The sequence below is a fragment of the Apostichopus japonicus genome, chromosome 15 (genome assembly GCF_037975245.1).
Source record: "Apostichopus japonicus isolate 1M-3 chromosome 15, ASM3797524v1, whole genome shotgun sequence".
Lineage (NCBI taxonomy): Eukaryota > Metazoa > Echinodermata > Holothuroidea > Aspidochirotida > Stichopodidae > Apostichopus > Apostichopus japonicus.
In genome coordinates this window covers 13,400,537-13,423,722 of record NC_092575.1, presented here as the reverse complement: position 1 = coordinate 13,423,722, position 23,186 = coordinate 13,400,537, and the positions used below count along the sequence as shown (strand labels likewise).

At 36.5% G+C, this 23,186-nt stretch overlaps 2 protein-coding genes across 7 annotated transcripts; one reads left to right on the top strand and one right to left on the bottom strand.

The window, feature by feature from the left end:
* Nucleotides 1-6,116: 6,116 nt before the first annotated feature.
* LOC139980785 (uncharacterized) lies at nucleotides 6,117-21,551 on the bottom strand. Of its 5 annotated transcripts, XM_071992720.1 has the most exons (6): nucleotides 20,991-21,483; nucleotides 19,964-20,040; nucleotides 16,793-19,365; nucleotides 8,889-9,001; nucleotides 8,289-8,419; nucleotides 6,117-7,672 (listed from the first exon to the last, which is right to left on the bottom strand). In XM_071992720.1, exon 3 carries the CDS (start codon nucleotides 17,739-17,741, stop codon nucleotides 17,025-17,027), a length of 717 nt encoding a protein of 238 aa, XP_071848821.1. In that variant the 5' UTR covers nucleotides 17,742-19,365; nucleotides 19,964-20,040; nucleotides 20,991-21,483; the 3' UTR covers nucleotides 6,117-7,672; nucleotides 8,289-8,419; nucleotides 8,889-9,001; nucleotides 16,793-17,024. The 5 variants fall into 5 exon arrangements, with proteins under 5 accessions (XP_071848821.1, XP_071848820.1, XP_071848819.1 ...); XM_071992719.1 differs by having other exon boundaries at nucleotides 16,793-20,040; nucleotides 20,991-21,499; XM_071992718.1 differs by having other exon boundaries at nucleotides 19,964-21,486.
* Nucleotides 10,468-21,188, top strand: LOC139980784 (uncharacterized). Of its 2 annotated transcripts, XM_071992715.1 has the most exons (7): nucleotides 10,468-10,963; nucleotides 11,235-11,316; nucleotides 13,178-13,297; nucleotides 13,861-13,971; nucleotides 14,206-14,321; nucleotides 14,854-14,984; nucleotides 15,597-21,188. In XM_071992715.1, exons 2-7 carry the CDS (start codon nucleotides 11,253-11,255, stop codon nucleotides 15,742-15,744), a joined length of 690 nt encoding a protein of 229 aa, XP_071848816.1. In that variant the 5' UTR covers nucleotides 10,468-10,963; nucleotides 11,235-11,252; the 3' UTR covers nucleotides 15,745-21,188. The 2 variants fall into 2 exon arrangements, with proteins under 2 accessions (XP_071848816.1, XP_071848815.1); XM_071992714.1 differs by lacking the exon at nucleotides 10,468-10,963 and having other exon boundaries at nucleotides 11,011-11,316.
* Nucleotides 21,552-23,186: the final 1,635 nt, after the last annotated feature.

The following is a 23,186-nucleotide window of genomic DNA, read 5'->3' as shown; positions in this document are numbered from 1 at the left end:
CATCATGGGTACAGCCACGCGAGTTTTGGGCACAGAAGTCGCTACCCACACTGTTGGCACAATAACAGCCACGCCTGCTTTGGGCGCAGCATTGGCTACTCACACGATGGACACAGCCATGTATGGTTTCGGTACAGCAAAGGCAAACAACATCATGGGTACAGCCACGCGAGTTTTGAGCACAGAAGTCGCCACTCACACGGTTGGCACAATAACAGCCACGCTTGCTTTGGGCGCAGCAACGGCTACTCACACGATGGACACAGCCACGTATGGTTTCGGTACAGCAAAGGCAAACCACATCATGAGTACAGCCACGCGAGTTTTGGGCACAGAAGTCGCTACTCACACTGTTGGCACACTAACAACCACGCCTGCTTTGGGCGCAGCAACGGCTACTCACACGATGGACATCTCCAAGCGTGGTTTTGGTACAGCAAAGGCCAACCACATCATGAGTACAGCCACGCGAGTTTTGGGCACAGAAGTCGCTATCCACACGGTTGGCACACTACCAGCCACGCCTGCTTTGGGCGCAGCAGCGGCTACTCACACGATGGACATCTCCAAGCGTAGTTTGAGTACAGCAAATTCCATCAACATTATGCGTACAGCCACGCGAGTTTTGGGCACAGAAGTCGCAACTCACACTGTTGGCACAATAACAGCCACGCCTGCTTTGGGCGCAGCATTGGCTACTTACACGATGGATACAGCCACGTATGGTTTCGGTACAGCAAAGGCAAACCACATCATGGGTACAGCCACGCGAGTTTTGGGCACAGACGTCGCCACTCACACTGTTGGCACTGTAAACGCCAGGCCTGCCTTGGACACTGCAATGTCTATTCACACGATGGACACAGCAACGTATGGTTTTGGTGCAGCAAAGGCCAACCACATCATGGGTACAGCCACGCGAGTTTTGAGCACAGAAGTCGCTACCCACACTGTTGGCACAATAACAACCACGCCTTCTTTGGGCGCAGCAACGGCTACTCAAACGATGGACATCTCAAAGCGTGGTTTTGGTACAGCAAAGGCAAACCACATCATTGGTACAGCCACGCGAATTTTGGGCACCGAAGTCGCTACCCACACTGTTGGCACACTACCAGCCACGCCTGCTTTGGGCGCCGCAACGGCTACTCACACGATGGACATCTCCAAGCGTGGTTTGAGTACAGCAAATTCCATCAACATTATGAGTACAGCCACGCGAGTTTTGGGCACAGAAGTCGCAACTCACACTGTTGGCACAATAACAGCCACGCCTGCTTTGGGCGCAGCATTGGCTACTCACACGATGGACACAGTTACGTATGGTTTCGGTACAGCAAAGGCAAACCACATCATGGGTACAGCCACGCGAGTTTTGGGCACAGAAGTCGCCACTCACACGGTTGGCACAATAACAGCCACGCCTGCTTTGGGCGCAGCAACGGCTACTCACACGATGGACACAGCCACGTATGGTTTCGGTACAGCAAAGGCAAACCACATCATGGGTACAGCCACGCGAGTTTTGGGCACAGAAGTCGCTACCCACACTGTTGGCACAATAACAACCACGCCTGCTTTGGGCGCAGCAACGGCTACTCACACGATGGACATCTCCAAGCGTGGTTTTGGTACAGCAAAGGCCAACCACATCATAAGTACAGCCACGCGAGTTTTGGGAACAGAAGTCGCTACCCACACTGTTGGCACAATAACAGTCACGCCTGCTTTGGGCGAAGCAACGGCTACTCACACTATGGACACAGCCACGCATGGGTTTGGCACAGCAAAGGCCAACCACGTCATGAGTACAGCCACGCGAGTTTTGGGCACAGAAGTCGTAACTCACACTGTTGGCACACTACCAGCCACGCCTGCTTTGGGCGAAGCAACGGCTACTCACACGATGGACATCTCCAAGCGTGGTTTGAGTACAGCAAATTCCATCAACATTATGGGTACAGCCACTCGAGTTTTGGGCACAAAAGTGGCTAACACACGAAGCACACATCAGCGATTACGTTTGGCTCAATAGGGCTCAACCGTACGATTGCCACATGTCATGGCTTTTGTGGGCATAGCTATTTCGGCCCTGCCGTATCTTCATTTTAAAGGCACATAAAGGCATATAGTCACGACCAAGTCTGATTTACAATAAATATTCAATTGATGATGGAGAGCACCATTACGTTTATTAGTTACTATCGGTGCTGGTTTACAGATATAATCAAGTTATTAACACATTAAGGTTGGAATGTAATTGGCAAATGATTATGAAAGTTAAAGGTGATGGGTTTTCGTATTTCATAAGCAATGCATGAGGACAGCTTGGCTAAATATCACGAAGTGAATCGGTATGTTGTTATTTTTCAATATCTTACTTTTCAATCGTGTTACATTTGGTATTGCGGCTCAAGAAACCGTTGACGAGTTAGTCTAGGTACGGTTCTTCAAAACTCAACAAACGGTTGCTTAAAAATCTATAACATTCTCATAGCAAAGAATATATCTGAGTTCGTATTAACTTACACGTATCGCTATATTTCTTCAACTTGCTTTTGTCTTGTGTTCAATACCGTTCTTTTTCGTCATTATTCTATAAAATATAACAATTTATGTTGTAAAATAAAAATTATTTCACTAGCCAAAAAGACAACAGGCGAAGAGCTAAAATATCCTTTAGAATTGTTATTAAAAACTTCTCCGATAGTAGATGATGGGGGAGGGAGGGTGGAGAAGCCCCGTAAGAGTTATTTTAAGCTGCATTGACTTACACATTATATGTGCCTCTAATCGTGGGCGCCAAATCATTGATATGAGGTTTTCGTCGAGGAGGACTATTTGATACAGTTTCGTTTTTCAAAATCTAGACGAATCTTATATAATGTTTACAGGTTACAGTAGGAAACCTTTTAAGTCCTTTTTGGATATTTTTGTAAATAAGTCCTACACACATTTGAGAATTCTAAGATTTTTAAAATGTTGGAAAACCTAGCAACGTGTTGTTTCAAGCCTTGAAACAATAGCTGTAATATTTCTAATAAACAATTATGAAACTTCACAATATCCATGGCAGACATTGTCATATTTAATTTCAACTTTTGATTTGAAGCTTTCAAGGTAATTGCTATTTCGTACATCCGCTACCTTTCTGTGCATCGTCAAACACATGATCCATTGACACTTCGTACTCCTTACAAAAGGAAAAAATCGGATTATCAATATTATCAATATTAATAAAAAATCGTTTGTAGCAATGATGCGAATAAACTAATTTATATTTAAAATTTCTAGCCCCTTTCATGTTATTACATGAAACAAAAAGTTGATTCCAGTTGAGAGTAGTGCCTTCTTAAATGTCATCTATAGATAATTGCCCAAGGCAATCCCAGAAACAACAACCGGCTTTTCTCCGTGCACTTGGCATGGAAAGTACAATCCCATCCAACTTCGTAAAAGGAACATTCGAGCAGTTGTATTCAGTAAAAAAATCTCTATATTTGAAGTGGATTACCAGCTGAGTCATAAAAATCCCGAACATTAAATACATTTGAATTAAAGCAGCTTTAATCCCAAACTTCCTCATTAGTAATTCTAATAAAATTATTATTCCAAACAGTTTGATCACAATAGCTCGCAATGGCTTTCTGAAATGCCAGATCACCCCATGCAGGCACAGCAGCAATTAAAAATAATATTTTTTAAATTTTCTTGTATAAATCTTTCCCTTAAAATTACGGTCTGTTACAAAATCTTTTCCAACCTACTTAAGGAAATGGTCAAAAAAGAGTTTTCCAAAGACCTGAAGATTGGTCAGTCTATCTTTTAACGCAGGCAATTTGTCATACTCTAAAGAAATTCGTAGATATTGACCATATTCAGACCCCCAATCTCGAAATTTGAAGTCTAAAATTTCTGCACATGCAGAGCTAAAAGAGTTACGGGGCAGCCTTGATGCATCGCAAAATCGGTAGACATGCATTCCATAGTTTAATATTCAAGCAGAACAATTCGAATTAAAAAACCATCGAATAATATTCTAACCAAACTTGAACAATTGCAATGTATAATTAAAAAAGAAAAATCAATAAATACTTTCAAGTGCTTTTCATGAATCCACGAGTAAAATATAACCTGAGATATTTTTTTTCCCTGCGCATAACTGAATAAAGTCCAAAATAAGTCGTCTTATTTGCATTAATAAAACGTTCCTTCGAAAAACCTGTTACTGGTGCAAGTCATCTCATATCAGCCTTAATTGGTTGTTATCTATAGAAGAGTTGATAACGGGAAACTGTCCTGGTTAAGGGTACCTTCATCTCTTTGTTGGTTTTTATTACATTTTGTTCGAGACATGATATTGCCTAATGATGCATAATATTGCCTAATATTGCTTATCAACTCCACTGCCTTTATGTATTCAAGCATGTTTGTTCAATCAATTAGGTATGATGTTCGGGCACGTGTATATATATATATATATATATATATATATATATATATATATATATATATATATATATATATATATATATATATATATATATATATATATATGTATATGTATATATATATATGATACATCATGATCATCATGATCACGATTAAAGTTCTATTATGTTTCAGTCTAACGTTGGCTAACACTCAATACAAATAAGCCTATCCTATCAAGCCTTTCGGAGCTGAAGCATAGTAGCATAACTTGGCTAGTGCTAGAAATACATGTAGTGGATAAGGTAACTTGTTAAGGCTATCAGTCATTCAGAGATTTAGATTATATTCCTCCATTCAGTTGTTTATTACTAGAGATTCTAGTGATCTTGATATTTCATAAAGTCATAAAGACATAACACCTTCACGTCCTGAAATAAATATGTTTAGAACATGGTATTTACATCTGTCTTCCTGCCAGGCAGAGCGCAGAGGTACATATATTTTGAATTGATGAACGAGGAAGAATGCTGGAGACGTTTTCGAAGTCACTTCCTAGCTATTTACAGTTGTCAATGCAATGATGAAATATCATTCATATCATAATGTGAAATATAATTCAGAACACTAACATAGATATATAAGTATTAATTAATTTAAATGTATTCTGGTTCGACAATATTATAATGTGCACTTTAAACATATGGCAGGCCTTGATAGGTTAATACAGCCAGGTTAGTTCCAAACTCCTCCTTAAATGCACATCGTTCCGCTCGAAAATCAATGCATGTTGTCTTGTGTTTTAGGAATGAAAGATACTTTAAAAGGAAGCTTAAACAATGTTTTCGTCACAATTAATGTACTTCGCCCTTGTATACTGTGTATTACTTTAATCACGTGTAGCTGAACATCATTGTAAACTGTTATGAACTAAACGCACATCTCTGAATTGATATTAATATAATACACTCTAAATTAAATTAGAAATGTTTTTAGATAGCGATCATGTTTCCATCTGTGGGTGTGTTATGTCAGCTTGTTAGATTGATGTATTGGGAAAAACAAAACCACCGATAAATCCTCATGCAAAGAAAATAATACACTCCTGCTGTTCAGTGGGTAATGGTGGTTGTGTTGGTGGTGATGATGATGGTGATGGTGATAATGATGATGATTATAATTATGATAATGATGATGGTGATCATGATCATGATGATAATAATGATGATGATAATGATAATGATGATGATGATGATAATGATAATGATGATGACGATGATGACGATGATGATGATGATGATGATGATGATGATGATGATGATGATGATGATGATGATGACGACGACGACGACGATGACGATGATGATGATGATGATGATGATGATGATGATGATGATGATGATGATGATGATGATGATGATGATGGCGATGGCGATGGCGATGACGATGGTGATGGCGATGGTGATCATGATAATGAAAACGATAACTATACATATAACGATAACGATACTAAAAATAGTAATGAGCATGATAATGATAATGGTGATGATGATGATGACAACGACGACGGCGACGACGACGGCGATGACGATGACGATGATGATGATGAGGGAGTTTAACGCAAAAACAACAGTCAATAAATAGACGAAAAAGAAAAGGCTCCAATTGAGTTTGTAAGTCCGATAACTTACATTCCGTTTATATTTCATTCTACATTCTGTGTTTTTTTAACCGATAAAAATAAAACTGAAACGACTCAGTTGCACATATATAAAACTCAAACAATTTGCATTCGCAAAATAAAATAAAAGCCAAACTTGTGCTGTTATACTGCGCCTAAACGAATGCTGGGTAAATACTTTACACAATGTGGTTAAAGAGTAGGCTATTAACAGTTTAGACCCATATGACAAATCTGTGTAGAACCAAAGTGCATGATAAATGTGGATATCATAGCCCAAGCGGTTGTAATCCAATATGTAATCTCTGATATGCATATATATATATATTAGTAACATGGTCATGAAAACTTCTCATTTACCATTCGTGTAGTTATTACACACAGGGAGGTGTTTCCTCAAAAGCTCACTACTTCCTTCTCTAACCATCTCTAGTTAAAATTGAGAAATTAGTGATTATTTTTAAGTCGTAACAGCAATATAAGTAGAATAAAATTTGTAGCAAAGGCTGTAAAGGTTTATGTATATCACCGTATTGTATTATATAACTCATAGCTACTAGCCGTACCTCATGCATACCTCATATGGTATTTGTTCCCCTCATCAAGAACCTCCAACCCAGGTCTTTGGTGAATAAAACATGATGCTAAAACTAACTCAAAAGCCTCTCTTGATAAGCTACTGTGAGGACCATGGATTCTGGCAGAGGGAGAGGCCCTCAGTCTATGGACCCGTTAGCTAGAGGGGTTGTAAGATAAACTAGTAAAGTTTAATTCCAGGGAGTGTTCTACTTTCGTGGTTAGTTACTCCTGGTTCGCTGGTTTGACAGGGCTGGGACAGTCAGTATAGTCAGCTCCCTCTCCCTAGCTAGCTGGTTGTCGCTTGCTTTTCATGCTTCCATTATGAATAATTTGCTTATCTATATACTCTACACCTTTATTAGTTTTTCCCATATCATTGTGCTTTATATACCCGCCACCATGCAGGATCTTCTCGATGGGACTTGCCTCCTCCCCCTCCCATTGTCACATACTGCAACTGTCACATTGTTACTGCATTATTTCTTCCATTTGTCAAGATATTCGCTAATTTGTTAGAGTGTTTAAAGAGTATAAGAGAGCACAGAAATAAAACACGGACAAATAGCATCATTTTGCAACGGTCTACGTCTAAAAAGAGGAGCAAAGAAAAAAATTAACTTTAATATGAAATGATTTCAAACAAAGCGACACACTAGTTATTTGATCATAACGTGTGAATTTAATTTCATCAATTGGCCAAGTTATATACCAATCGAACCGTTCATAGACGCGTACATATGAAAATATCTTAATGTAGCTCAGAATAGGGAATATCTGACATAATCCTATGTATAAAGTTACAATTTTAAATTAATAATTATAATAAGGTTAGCCGGAGTTGCACCATGCATCCATGCATAAAGTACAAAAGGTCAAATTTCAGGGTAGGTTATGAAGCTTCCAGTCGTCTCCTCGATAACTTTTCACACACTTCTCCGAGCTTCCATTATCATTAGGTTGATCAGTATAGTAGCCCACCAACTGCAGAAATAACAAAAGCAACAACTGTTCAACTAGAATACTCCTTTCAAATTGATGAAAGATGGAGAAGATGAAGATGGTTTGCAGTAAATTACTATACAATCGTTTTACACGTCGTTACAGGTTTACTCTATTTTCGACTGTGAAACTCAACACACTGTTGCTAACGGACAAGAGCAAATGATCTTCTACTCGGGCAAAACATTGAAAATTAGCTGTTACATATTTATCATCGTGTATACTTTTTATTTATTTTCTATTCATCTTGTAACCTATTAGTGTTCCTTTTGTTGTCCTCGGGTTTGTCTGTTTGACGTTCCATACACTTCACCAGGTTGGTTAGAATATGTTTTTCTTCTTTCATCGGTCAAAAATACATTTCTAGCAGGACAATTAAAGTAGCGAACTAGCCTGATATATTTTGTCCGCTATAGTCGTTCAAAATACGATAAGTTATTAAATGATGGTGCCTTCGTAAATACATGTAACTGGTGGTAATAATATCTCTGTAGGCAATACCTACTTAGACTATACATATCAATATTGAACAATGGCTGAGCAGCCTTTGATAGGGAACACAAGAACGGACTGATATATAGGCTAGCCTGATACATACCTATCACTATCGACAAATTCGGGACCTTTACTCCATTCGAATTGGTTATCATCTTTTCGAATAATATCAACCCACACTCAATCTCAGGAAGAAGATTCTTCATGTGTTCTCATCAGATCCATAAATGTCTCCTGGTGAAATAATAAAATATCGGCTAAACTACAGTCACAAGTTATTGATATTACACTGACGAGAAATAGACGTGTGTGTTAGACTAAGAGTAATATAAAATATATAAATGGTAGATATAATATATGTTAAATCGAGACCCTAATGCCTAAGAATTTCTGTGCAAAATCTGACAAATCAAGTTGTTTATATCAGTAGGTGTTTAAAAGTTTGGAAGGGGCAAACTATAAGAGGTGGAGATACTTGTTGTATGAATAACTTTTATTTTTAATGACATTCTACATATATTTGAACTTGACAGAAGATTCCAGGACACTCTGTGTAGGTTCATTGGCTCCTATCCCGTTCTTCCTCTCTTTTACTAATCCCATGTTAGCACACCTAATTAAGCCAGTCATAATGATAATTAAAACAACAACAGAGGCATGGTCTTTGATTTAATGTATCGCCACATTAATCATCCGTGCTTACCTCTGCTGTTTCGTTGGACTGCACATGCTCATAACCGAACATTTTTCCTGCATTTTCTCCACAGGCAATCTTTGCCATGTCAAAGTTTAAATCAGCACTGAAAACGTCGCAACCTTGAACATAAATATACATATTTAACAAAATAAAATATAACCATGTAATATAATATAATATAAATATAATATAAATCATCATCGTTATCGTCATAGTGATCATCATATTTAGTTATTTATATGTCTGTTATGATATGTTATACTGTCGAATGTGTTACCTTTGCTAGCGTAAACGTATTGTTATCGTCAGGCGCGTAGCCAGGAATTTGCCAAGGGAGGGGCGAAACTGTAGATTCGGCATTGCAAACTATCTAAGCGTAGCGCCACCATGAGTTGGCGCGAAGCGTACAAGAAAATTTTGGCTGAAAATGCCTCCCAGATCGATGGAAATGGCACTTCACAGGCCTTGTAAGTTGCATCTTTGCATTTTCTCTTTTGAAAATACTAGCGATATCATAAAAACATTTAAAAATATATATATATGCTCAAGGGGGGGCGGCTGCCCCCTTTGCCCCCCCCCCCTTGGCTACGAGCCTGGTTATCGTATATATAGCCAGAAAACCAAATGGACAATTGTGAACGATGCCTGTATGGTTAAAGATATAAATACTAGTTCATATGCCCACGATTTTCTGTACATTTCAGACTCTGCATAGATATCCTTGTTAATTCTGTTGTAGAATACTGGTAGAATGTTGCATTAAACCATTACCCCCACCGCCTGGTATTCTTTTCTATCTTACAAGTTTTCACTTTATCCATTTATGCTATTTGCATTTATAATTCTTAATTGGCTACAATGTGAAGAAGACATCTATACTTACTAGATGCGGTTTCAGCATCCTCTGTAATAGAGGGAGACACATCTGTGTTGCTGTCTGTTTGAAAGTTCGATGATATACTAAGAGGACTACATGGGTATCCGATGTTTGATTTCTTAACACCTGTCACATGTAAAAGATCGAGTAAACTGTAATTTATTTACTTAAATCTAACTTTAATTTAGTGGTGGACCCTTGATTGCATAGTTTAACACAAACGAAATGTATAAATGCAACGGTAATGGGTTGGAAAGTCTAGAACAGTGAAATCGAATAGAAAGCAAATCATCCAATACAGACTTTCCATTACAATATGAAATAAATTCTCAAGAACTTAACGCTAGTGGTTCCAAAAGGATGGTATGTAAACCGCAGAGAGGAAACAAAATATAAAAAATTAATCGGGTGTAGTATCCCTCACAGTAGATGTAGAATAACTGATATATCGACTAAGATATAATCCCCTCATTACTATTTCATTCTCCTCGCCGTTCACTTCATTTCCTCCGGTATATTATATGTTAGTTTGTGTGCTTGTGCAATTGAGTTACTTCTAGTTCTCTCTGTCTGTCTTTCATACCTTCAAACTTTAGTAAATAAGTGATTATATCTTACTCGGCCGCTTAAAAACATGAAATTTAAAAGAATAATAATATTTTCCTTCCTAGATTTTAATGGAAAATATGATCTTATCCAAGCTAGCCAGTGAAAAAAACAAATCAGCCTGCTCACGTTACCTTTTCAAGGCAACTCTGTGACGTTCACGCCCTCTAGTTAAAACCATCCATCATTGCATTAAACAGAATTTCAAGAAAATCTTGCAATTCGAATTCAACTTCTACCTTGGTTTTATTCGTTTGTATGTCTGAGTGACGTAAGTAGGTGTTAATCTGCGGTCATCGTAGACTTGAGGTTGAAGTAGACGCAGTTTTATCGTTTTCATAGTCATTCGGAACATTAGCTAATAGAATTTCAGCCCAACAAAGGCACACGATGACTTGGTTTAACATGCCGCAAGTATACTATGTTTTTAACTAGAGGGCGTGAACGTTACAGAGTTGCATTGAAAAGGTGACTATCAGATTGACGACACTTTAGTTTGGTCTGTGAGAGCGACGTGAGCAGGCAGATGTGTTGTTTCACTGGCTAGCTTGGATAATATCATAGTTCCATTAAAATCTAGGAAGGAAAGATATCATTGGTAAGACTTATATGAAATATGTATATGAAAGTTTGAAGGTAAGGAAGACAGAACAAGAAGTAACTCAATTGCACAAACGCACGCAAAATAACAAATAATAAACCGGAGGATATGACTTAACGGCGAGGAGAATGATATGGTAATTAGGGGATTATATTTAAGTCGATATATCAGTTATTCTACACCTAATTTTTTGGGTACTACACCCGATTAAAGTTTTATATTTTGTTTCCTCTCTGCGGTTTACATGCCATCCTTTTGGAACCAAAAGCGTTACATTCTTAAGAATATGACGAAAATGCGTCCGGAAAAACTTGCGATCGGCATCTTAACAGTGATAGTCATGGCGGAAGGTAAGCGTAATTTTTCTTTTGTGATTGGTTCGGTAATGAACGTAAAGTTTCAAGATTCTTTCTATATATATATATATATATATATATATATATACATATATATGTTGGTTCGGTAATGAACATAAAGTTTCAAGATTCCTTTCACATATATACATATTTATATATTGTTTTTGCTTGATTTTTCCCAAATACTCGGGCAATTACATGTATGCTAACCGCCCCCCCCCCCTCTCAAAAAAAAAACACGTCTGAAAAGCTACTATTGAACAAAAACCTTATTGTTGATAGTGGTACCACTAACAATAGGAGAGCTATTGATATTAATAGCCAATACAATCTAAAACAAACCGAATATTATCACCAATAAATCTATTCTTAATAAAACCAGTTTGATTTGAGTAAGATATGGAAGGTAACATTGTCTTGGTCCTGGTAGCAATACAGGGCCTTAGCAGCGATTTTATAATCCACATTCAATAAAGAAATAAGGCGGTAGATTTTAACAGAAGTGTGATCTTTTTTCGGCTTTGGAATTAAGGAAATTATACCGGCCCTTGTTCATCAGACATCCTAATCTCCTCATGTGCATAATTGAGCGAATTAAAAACCAAATCGCCGATAATGGACCAAAATCGTTATAAAATTCAGCTGAAATACCGTCACTACCAGGAATATATATATTTGTTTATTGTAAAGATTATAATGTGCCAGGTGTCCTCCTCTTAGTTGACTTTGAGAAAGCTTTGACCGCCTGGAATGGAATTTCATTTTCAGATGTTTGGATTTCTTTAATTTGAAGGAGGATTTTATTAGATGGGTACGTACCCTTTACTCCAATGTAGCCGCGTGTGTCTGTAATAATGGTTATTCCTTTTCATTTTTTCATATTTCTAGAGGAGTCAGACAAGGCTGCCCCCTTAGTCCCTATATTTTCATAATTTGTGCAGAAATATAATAATAATAAGTAATAATATGTATAGCGCATAATCAGCAAAGCTGCTCAAAGGGCTTTACAAATGTAAAACCTAAAAACAAATAGTAACAAAAACCAAAATATTAAATATATAGAACCAATAAGGCAAAAAATGTAACTGCCGAAAGCAACAATATAAAAAAACACACCCGTACTACACGATACTAGAAACTAAAACGCAATAGTCCAAAACAATTTCAGAAGTATGTAAATAGTAAAATAGATTGTTTCCATACAATGTTTCCATTCGCAAAAGAATTAAGTGCTTCTATTCCCAACATTCACTAATACTAAGTTTTTCATCACAAATTGCGGCCTGTTCTTGGTTAAGAGTGTTGTTACAATGAATATTATACAAAATAATGTTGGGATTGCAATTTTCACTTGAATATAACAATGATGACTAAGAATGTCAGTATTCTTACAAATGTCAATACCGTCACTATATTTTAATTTTCGAATAACATAACAACTCTTCTATATATATATATATATATATATATATATATATATATATATATATATATATATATATATATATATATATATATAAATATATATATATATATATGTATGTATATATATATATATATATATAGGCGTATATATATTTATGTATATATATATATATTAATATATATATACGCCTATATATATATATATATATATATATATACATATATATATATATATATATATATTCATTCATTCATTCATTTATTTATTCATTTATTTATTTATTTATTTTTTTATTTATTTATTTATTTATACTATTTATACATTTCGTGTGTGATATACTATGCATGCAAGGGTTCAAATAACACTTCTAATTTAAATTTAGATTTAAGTAAATAAATTACAGTTTACTCGATCTTTTACATGTGACAGGTGTTAAAACATCAAACATTGGATACCCATGTAGTCCGCCTAGTATATCATCGAAAGTTCAAGCAGACAGCACCACGGATGTGTCTCCCTCTATTACAGAGGATACTGAAACCGCATCTAGTAAGTATAGATTTCTGCTTCACTTTGTAGCCTATTAAGAATTATAAATGCAAAAGCAGCTATAGCATAAAAGGATAAAGTGAAAACTTGTAAGATAGAAAAGAATACAAGGGGGGAGGGGTAAGGCTTTAATGCAGAATTCTAGCAGCATTCTACAACAAAATTAACAAGAAAAGCTATAGCAGAGGCTGAAATGTTCAGAAAATCGTTGGGAATATAACTGTTATGTATAACTAATAGCCTACGGGCACCTTTCACAATTCTCCTTTTTCTGACCTTGAATGACGTTTGGTTTTGTCACTATTATAATAATACGTTCACAATAGCAAAGTTAACACATTCGACAGTATAACATATCATAACAGACATATAAATAACTAAATATGATGATCACTATGACGATAACGATGATGATTTTCTTATTTTGTTTTAATTTAACAAATGGAATATTTATCTTCAAAGTTGCAAAGTGTTTATTGTGTTGTTATGGATGCATTTTTTTCCGAATAACATTTCACGGTTTTACAGCTAATAATTTTTTGTTCGTTCTTTCATACATGAAGGACTGACACCAACCAATGGTAACACACCTCCCAGCAGCTCACAGGAAGCTCAAAGCCATAGCACTACAGACGTGCCTCCCTCTACATCAGAGACTATTGAAAACGCACCTCGTAAATATTCATTCTGTGCCTTTTTAAGATTGTATTTATATAGCCTAATAAGAATAAAAGAACAAACACACCTTTAGCATGACAGAATAGCTTGAAGCAACCATACGCTTAGAAAAAAAAATAATATAGGAACAAGTCTTAATGAAAGATTTTACAACAGAATTAACCGGAAAGTAGTGTGGCCAGTCTAAAAAGTATGTTATTTTATTTCAAATATGAATATTTATCTTCAAGGTTGCAACATTTTAATTGCTGCTTTAAAGACGTATGACGAGGCGAAGATTGCCTGTGGAGAAATTGGAGGGAAAATGTTCCGTTATGAGCATTTGCAGCCCAACAAAACAGCAGAGGTAAGCACGGAAAATTAATGTTTGCGATACATTAAAAAACAATTGTTCTATCTGGGATATTAATTGTTACGTGTTAAATTCATGGAAAAGACACTCAGTATCATGTGACTGGCTTAACTAGGTGTGCTTACATGGGATTGGTTAACGAGAAGGAGAAAGGATTAGAGCCAAGGAACCTACACAGGGAGTCTTGATATCTTCTGTAACGTTCAAATATTTGTAGAATGTCGTTGAAACTTAAATTTATTGATACAACTAGTATCTCCACCTCTAATAGTTTGCCCCTAGCAAACTTATAAACACCTAATGGTATAATGGAAAGGCCAAATTATTGCCTAAGATATAAACAACTTAATATGTCATCGTTTTTAAAGACATTACTAGATCTTAGGGTCTCAATTTAACATATATTATATCTACCATATATAGATATATTATATTACTCTTAGTCTAAGACACACATCTGTTTCTCGTCAGTGTAATATCAGTAACTTGTGACTGTAGTTTAGCCGATATTTTATTCTTCCATCAGGAGACATTCAGGGATCTGATGAGTACACATGCAGAATCTTCTTCCTGCGATGCGGTGTGGGTTGATATTATTCGAAAAGATGAAAACCAATTCAAATGGAATGAAGGTCCCGACTTTGCCGATAGTGATAGGTATGTATCAGGCTAGCCTATATATCAGTCCGTTCTTGTGTTCCCTATCAAAGGCTGCTCAGCCATTGTTCAATATTGATATGTATAGTCTAAGTAGGTACGGCCTACAGCGATATTATTACCACCAGGTACATGTATTTACAAAGGCACCATCATTTTTTAACGTACTGTATTTTGAACAACTATAGCGGACACAATGTATCAGGCTATTTCGCTAATTTAATTGTCCTGCTAGAAATGTATTTTTGACCGATGAAAGAAGAACAATATATTCTAACCATCCTGGTGGAATTTATGGAACGTCAAACGGACAACACCGATGACAACAAAAGGAACACTAATAGGTTACAGGATGCATAAAAAATTATACACTATAATAAAAATGTAAAATGCTGTTTTTCACTGTTTTGGCAGAGTAGAAGATCATTTCCTATTGTCCGGTAGCAGCAGTGTGTTGATTTTACAGTTTAAACAGTCTAAATAGAGTGAACCTGTAACTACGTGTATTACGTTTGTATTAATTTACTGCAAACCATCTTCATCATCTGCATCTTTCATTAATTTGAAAGGAGTATTCTATTTGAACAGTTGATGCTTTTGTTATTTCTGCAGTTGGTGGATTGAACATCAACCTAATAACTATGGAAAATGGCAGGGGTGTGTGGCAAGTTATCGAATTGACAACTGGAAGATTAATGACAGAAGTTGTACCATAAGCCTTTGTACTATGTGCATGGATCCATTGTGCAACTCCGGCTAATCGAATTATACTGATAAATTAAAAATTACATTGGACTATTTAAAGTTTTCCCTTTCTGCAATAAATGAAGATATTTTCATCTGTACGTGTCTATACACAGTTCTATTGGTATATAAATTGGTCAATTGATGTCATTAAATTAACATGTTATGATCAAATAACAATCATTTCATATTTAAAGTTAATTTCTCCCACTAGCTTATCAATAGAGGCTTTTAGCTTAGTTTAAGCATATGTTTTAATCACCAAACACCTGGGTAGGAGGTCCGTAATGAGGGCAACGAGAAGAAATGTCTCTTTTACATATATTTTTAATTAGTTAAGTCATCATGAAGTGGGAGGGGTGGGATTGGCTGCTTTAAGAAACTTCTTAGTAGATATGAGTTGTAAATACCCTATGAGGTATGGCTAGGAGATATGGAATATGCAATACAATATACAGTGATATACATATACCTAAACCTTTTAAAAGGGTTAAATAAAGCCTTTGCTCTTAATTGTATTCTATTGATACTTAATAGTTTTTGTTTTCCTACACACGAATATTGCTGTTACGGCTTAACTATAACCACTGATTTCTAAATTTTATTTGAGTGTACCTAAACATGATTAGAGAAGGAAGTAGTGAGCTTTTGAACAAACACCTTTCTGTGTGTAATAACAACATGAATGGTAAACGAGAAGTTTTCATGATCATGTCACTAATATATGTATATCAGAGATTTATATATTGGATTACAACTTGGTCTATCGGATCTAATCTTATCATGCCCTTTGGTTCTACACAGATATGTCATGTGGGTCAAAACTGTTAATAGCCAATACTTAAACCACATTGTGTAAAGAATTTACCCAGCATTCGTGTAGGCGCAGTATAACAGCAAAGGTTTGATTTTGTTTTGTTTTGCACGTGTAAAGTCTTTGAGTTTTTCATCATGTTCAATGCGTGTCCTTCCAGTTTTTATTTTCATCGTTAAAGAAACACAAAATGTAGTTTACATAGAAGACGGTTTCGCTCAATAAACGGAATGTAAGTTATCGGACTTACTAACTCCATTGGAGCCTTTTCTTTGTCGTCTATTTATTGCTTCTTCTTTTTTTGCGTTAAGCATCCAAGCTATTATATTCATGGAATCCCCTGAAAAGATACTTAGAACTTGTAATTATTATTAAACGTATTCTAGTTATAGGTCAAGGTGGAGTACTTTATCGAGTATATAGCTTCAGTCAAAGAAAAAATAACTTACGTCTAATATTCTTCCGAGCTATAATAGCATTTTTTAACGCCAAAGAATATGCAAAGTATGAGTGACAGTGAAGAAAAATGGTGATCGCAATTTCCAAGACACAATTCTGTGCTTATGGAATTCACTCTCGGTACATTTAAGGTAAATGGTGTCGTCGTCGTCATCGTCAACGTCATCGTCAACATCATCCTCATCGTCAACGTCATAGTCATCGTCATCGTCATCGTCGTGGTCATCGTCATCGTCATCGTCGTGGTCATCGTCATCGTCATCGTCGTGGTCATCGTCATCATCGTCGTCATCATCATCATCATCGTCATCGTCGTCGTCGTCGTCATCATCATCATCATCATCATCACCATCATCATCAACATCATTATTATCATCATCATCATCATCATCACCATTATCATTATCATTATTGTAATCATCATCATCATCAACATCATCATCATCATCATCATTATTATTATCATCATCATCATCACCATTATCATCACCATCACCATCATCATCATCATCATCATCATCATCATCATCATCATCATCATCATCATCATCATCATCATTATCATCCATCATCATCATCATCATCATCATCATCATCATCAGCAGCAGCAGCAGGACAGCAGGAGTGTATTCTTTTCTTTGCCTAAAGGATTTATCGTGGTTTGTTTTTGTTACTAACATATCTATATCAGAGATTATATATTGGATTACAATTTGGACTATGAGATCCAATCTTATCATGCCCTTTGGTTCTACACAGACATGTCATGTGGGTCAAAACTGTTAATAGCCTACACTTTAAAGTGTAGTCTCTATCTGTACCATAAATACTCAAGCTACGAAATACCAATCTCGCAATAACTGCACGAAGTGTAAAATAAACAATGTAAAGTGAACATTATGAAATAATCTGCATAAATAATAATAAACGTTTGCCAACAGGCGAGGAATTTAACACCTTCGTAATGGCCAGCCTAGGGCAACACATGCCGCTGCAACACATTATAGGCCTTTCCACCGTACTGTTCCTAGACAGCAGGAATTTCCACCTCCTGAACCCACAAACTCTCAAGAGACTTGGCACTCTATAGCTATCCATAAAGGCTAAGATTAAAAGGACAAGCTCTGAGACAACTCTATAGTGACTAACAGTAACAATATGTTCAAGATACAAAATACAAATACGTACACTCTTTACACTGCGAGCAGTACAATACAAAAATACAGTTACAATAAAATAATAATCCAATACAACTGAACTGTCAATAACTTTCTGTATATAAACTCAAGGTACTGTAACACTACAGTATAATACTACGCAATACTACTGTAAAACTCAACCTAACCAGTACTGTCACTCTACAGTACAGTATAAAGGTACACAATACTACTAGCACCCATGTGCTTAACAATAAACACACGCTATAATCCCCGTAGGACCGAGGTCCAAATACAACCTAACAAATGTACTTTGTACGGTCAAGTACAACCTAGCCAAAGGAGCAACATTCAAAACTACAATAGGGCATTTACGAAACAATATTTATGGTTTAAACTCTTACTAATGTGTGAAGCTCGCTCGCGGTAACGAAGAAGAAGATGACTCTACGCTCGCGGTAAAGGAAGCTCTCCACGCTCGCGGACATCAAGACTCCATCTGCGCTAGCTCGCTATATACTGTAGTAGGTCCGCCATCTTGGAAACCATTGGCTTCGAGCCAGAAGCCGAACCATCCAAAAACCTGAGGCATCCTGCCTCTGAGAAGGGTGACATCTCCCTCCTGACTTCAGGTGATACAGATATAGAGTAAATCTGGGCTGATGACGACCCAAGATTAAATGAAATTAACAAATTACGAAAGGGATAACGAGGCGATGCCCCGGAGCTCTGCAGGGACGATGCTGCCATTAAAACGACGTATACAGAACTGAAGAAACACGTGGAAACAGCTAACGCTAAAAACTCACTGTTACGAACTATTACATAATACATGCAAATACAACGGGTGCACACAACAAAATTTCACTTCACTACAAGTTCCCCGCAATGACATATGAACTCACTGTCATTAATGAAATCAAAATACAAGAAATTTTGTGAAACGGTGAAATACAACAATACAGGATAAACCTGAACAGTTCCCCGCTGTACCTGCAGTACGGAAACAACTACAAACATGAATAAAAAAATGAATGAGAATGCAACAAAAAGTCAAGCCGTCATCCCACTTCTGACACCAATGAAGCGATTTGGGAATCTAGTTGAATTGGGAGCTAGCGGTGAGTCATGCCACACAAATGACAATGATGAAGAGTCGTACTTGGTTTATCCAATTTATTCAACAAAACAAACAGACAAACAGCCTCTGCAATGAGAAGAGAAAATATAAAAACTAAACAGTTGTCCAGGTAAGCCATGTATACATTACCCAACAACCTACCATGAGTGTGAAACTCCTCAATTGAATGAAAATAATAAAACAACAGATAACTGGTAAAACAATCTTGCAATGAACAAGTGACTAGCAACCCTGCAATAGCTCCACTCTAGTGAAAATAACAAGATAATAATTGAGTAAGACTTGAATGAATTGAAAAAGAATTGGAAATGAATTGAAGAAAAGAATGGAGTTATCGGTTCATCCATATAAACCCGAAAAGTGAAAAAGGGAATCTCTTACGTAGTACAATAACATCACCCATAAAAATGATAACAGCAGAATATAATAATATTTACCGAAGTACCAATCTAGCACATAACTAAATATGAAATTTAATTAACACCTTCTGTAACATGAAGAAGAATACAATTCAATGGCATGGCGTATATACATCCTTTCGCTCCTGGCAAGATAAAATCAGAAAATAATAGTAAACAAAATAGCTAAAATGTAACCTCAGGTCCTCGCATGAACAATTATGACCACAAAGGAAATACCCTGCAAAATATCATGCATCACTTACCAGCCCAGTCATCTAACAACAATGATCAGTAAACGGTAAACCTCACATCACCGGATCACGACTCAGCTCAAAAGAACCTAAACCAGAAAATTAATATATAACCATATAAAATCTGGAATAGCTTACAATGGTTAATTTAATTGAATTATGACATATATAACTACATATAAGCATTTAAGGTACTAAGTACAACTTGGTAAAGTCAGATATGCTTTTTAGGAGCACCAATACACAAGCTGCCCAAAGTATTACAAAAAGTATGGTACAACATTTGCCTTTTAAGAACAATACACTACAAGGGTATTTCATACATGCTTAGATTTACTACATAGTGCTCATACACAGCCCCTTTAATTTGATGTACAACTGAAACTCTTAAAATGTCTGAGTTGATGAACCTTTAATCCCTTAATTACACTGGATTAACACAAAATTGAAACTGAAGTTAAGCTAGAAATATAATAACCAATAACGTCACACTTGAGTTATACACACAGTCCCAAGGGAATTCCTATAATACACCAAAACACCTAGAACCCATCAATCGGTTTAATATCAGTTACTAAAGCACATTGTAAATGAATCATGAGTAACTTAACTCTGTCTGAACTAATACCGAGGACAATAAATGATCATAGCTGAAAACATGAACTCAGTCAGTACTACCCCTTTAACCATGTGACTAAGAATTATTCCCATAATGTCACTGAGAAGCTACTAAAATATGAAATTGACAGGTAAATAAGGTAATTAAACCAATATCAATAAACAAATATCAAATAAAAACAGTTTGAAATGCAATCTTCCTTTTACACTTGAAACTAAACCTTCCCAAGTATAACACTGACTTAAATAGACCTACTAACTTACTGTTACTTTACACAACAATATGTATGAATGCTCCACCACATGGTAGAACTCTGTGAGAGAAACTCAATAATATCCCCAAATCTCTCTTACAATAATAGTTCTTACAACATATGCCATTAAGTAAAATTTAACTAATAATCAATATGAAATAACTCACCAAGATACACTGAAATAGGCTCTTTTTCTTCACATGAATGGTTGAATTTTCTCTCACAAAACAATCAATACAATGTCTCTCTAACAAAGGATAAGTGGAGGAATGAAGCACATGGCCCTGAGAGTAAAAGTAGTTCAGTAGCCAACCTCCTCACAAAGTCAAAGGATACTAAGTTAAAATTATTACACAAGCAACTAACATGTTGGTTAACTTATACACATGAACATGTCATCTTAGTTTAACAACATACAACAGAAATAAAGACTCCATTGGGAATAACCTTTCCACAATCACTAAAACTATACAAAGTGGCTATTCTTATGACTGTTCGTAAGAATAATTTCCGACTACGCATGCGCAGTTGCTATTTTTATGACAGGAGAACTATTTTTTACGACTAGGAGTAACAATAATTTCAGGTTAGGGTTAGTGTTAGGGTTAGGATTGGGGTTTAGGGTTAAAGTTAGGGTTAGGGTTACCCCTACAACATGCGCAGTTGCTTTATTTACTTTACTGCGCTTGAATTCGCCCTTGTCGTAAGAGTAGTTTATAAATAATTGTTACGACTAGTCATAAGAATAGCCACGGCCAAAACTATAAGCCCTATTTCTTTGTGGAGAGTATGTGGTTAGGTACTATGGAGCAGAGAACAATGAAGATCCGTGTAACATGATGGGTAGCAACAGGGAGATGGAACAACTCCTTGGCAGCAGTGCTCTCCTAATGAATATACAAAGGGTATCAGGGAAGGGCAGAGAACTTCCTGTACCTGTGCAGATTGCTGAATCCTTGGAATGCCAAAAGGGCAAAATTCCACTTTATCACATTTGGAAAACAAATATTCTTTCTGTTTTTCTTTCCATTTGAATGATATTCTACAGTAGAAGTGGAGAAAACAGAATATAAGGATGTACTACGTGAAATCTGTAACAAATTCATGGCAAAGTTATTACTATAACATAGGTCCCTTCTTCAACAGAAACAGTCATCATTAGAAACAAAAGTTCTTATACTGTTTTGATCACTTTGAAAGAGTATTGAAGTCAGGTTCAACTTCAGAATGTCAACATTTTTTCAGGATGTCATAATTTGGAAATATGTGACGACCTCTGATGTTCTCACTTTGAAGGATTTTAGACTCTACGGTAGTTGTTGAGAAGTCAGAGATGAACCGTCGGGATGAACTCTTTGAAATCTACAACAAAATTATGAGACCTCTTCATTAAACAAACAATTATTTCATTTTAACTATTATAAACAAAAGTAGGATGAATTCGTGACACTTCATGTTTGTGGCTGAAATAAACATTCCTCTAACCATACAGCCTTATGAGTAACAATTGCGAATAATAACTATAGTATTGTTCAGATCTATATATTAATGAATCTAACCAACTGTAATTCAATGCTTGTTTAGCTTCAAAGCATTCATTAATGAAATCACCCCCACAATATGTTCCACGACCAAGTAGGGTAAAGGGTGGCAATAATGCTATCTTACACCGCAGTCTCATTTCTGCGGCTATTCGAGTGTCGTGTTGCTTCTATGTGGGGCCGAGCTAGGTTGTCCAACCTATTCGATGGATGATCAATTGCGAATCAAAGGGGAGTGTTGGGTGAACAATCCTCCCCTTCCCCCTTTCAACCTTACACAAGAATGTAAATATTAGCGCAATCTTGCGTTTAATTACAGACCTAATTTGAGGTCTAACTCATACCTCAGAATGCACCATTTCACATCTGAAGTTAATTGTTTTATTGTCTGGGGGCGAAACGCAGATCCCCTCCTCCACCCCTATATGGATCGATTATGGACGGAGGAGACAGACTAGCGAGGAAATGAGTACAGTATTTGGTATTGAATTTACAAACTAGAGCACCAATGGTGCAGAAGCTCATACCTTTTCGAGCTGAAAAATGTAGGGCCCACAAAACCAATTTTGGGCCCGTGAGGGATACCCCCCCCCCCCTCCGTTAGCAGAATCCTGGCCACACCACTGGCTATAATTCCTATTTTCCCCTTTAAATCCTATTTTACCCACTCTCTCAAACAATACCACTGACCTACCCTATTAAACTTTCTCCCCTCTACCTTAGCAGACATAACAAGCACTCCCTACAAGACATAACTTCACAAGCTGCCTACATACCTCAGGCTCAAAGACTTCTAAGAATCGGCAAGTGCTGATTGGATAT

Excerpts from the sequence above, each read along its gene's own strand:
- LOC139980784 (XM_071992714.1), top strand. The coding sequence starts at position 11,211 with ATGCCATCCTTTTGGAACCAAAAGCGTTACATTCTTAAGAATATGACG. Across the intron at positions 13,298-13,860 it reads GGATACTGAAACCGCATCTA|GACTGACACCAACCAATGGT; the intron begins GTAAGTATAGAT and ends TCATACATGAAG. Across the intron at positions 14,985-15,596 it reads GACTTTGCCGATAGTGATAG|TTGGTGGATTGAACATCAAC; the intron begins GTATGTATCAGG and ends TTATTTCTGCAG.
- LOC139980785 (XM_071992716.1), bottom strand. The coding sequence starts at position 17,741 with ATGATAAGATTGGATCTCATAGTCCAAATTGTAATCCAATATATAATC.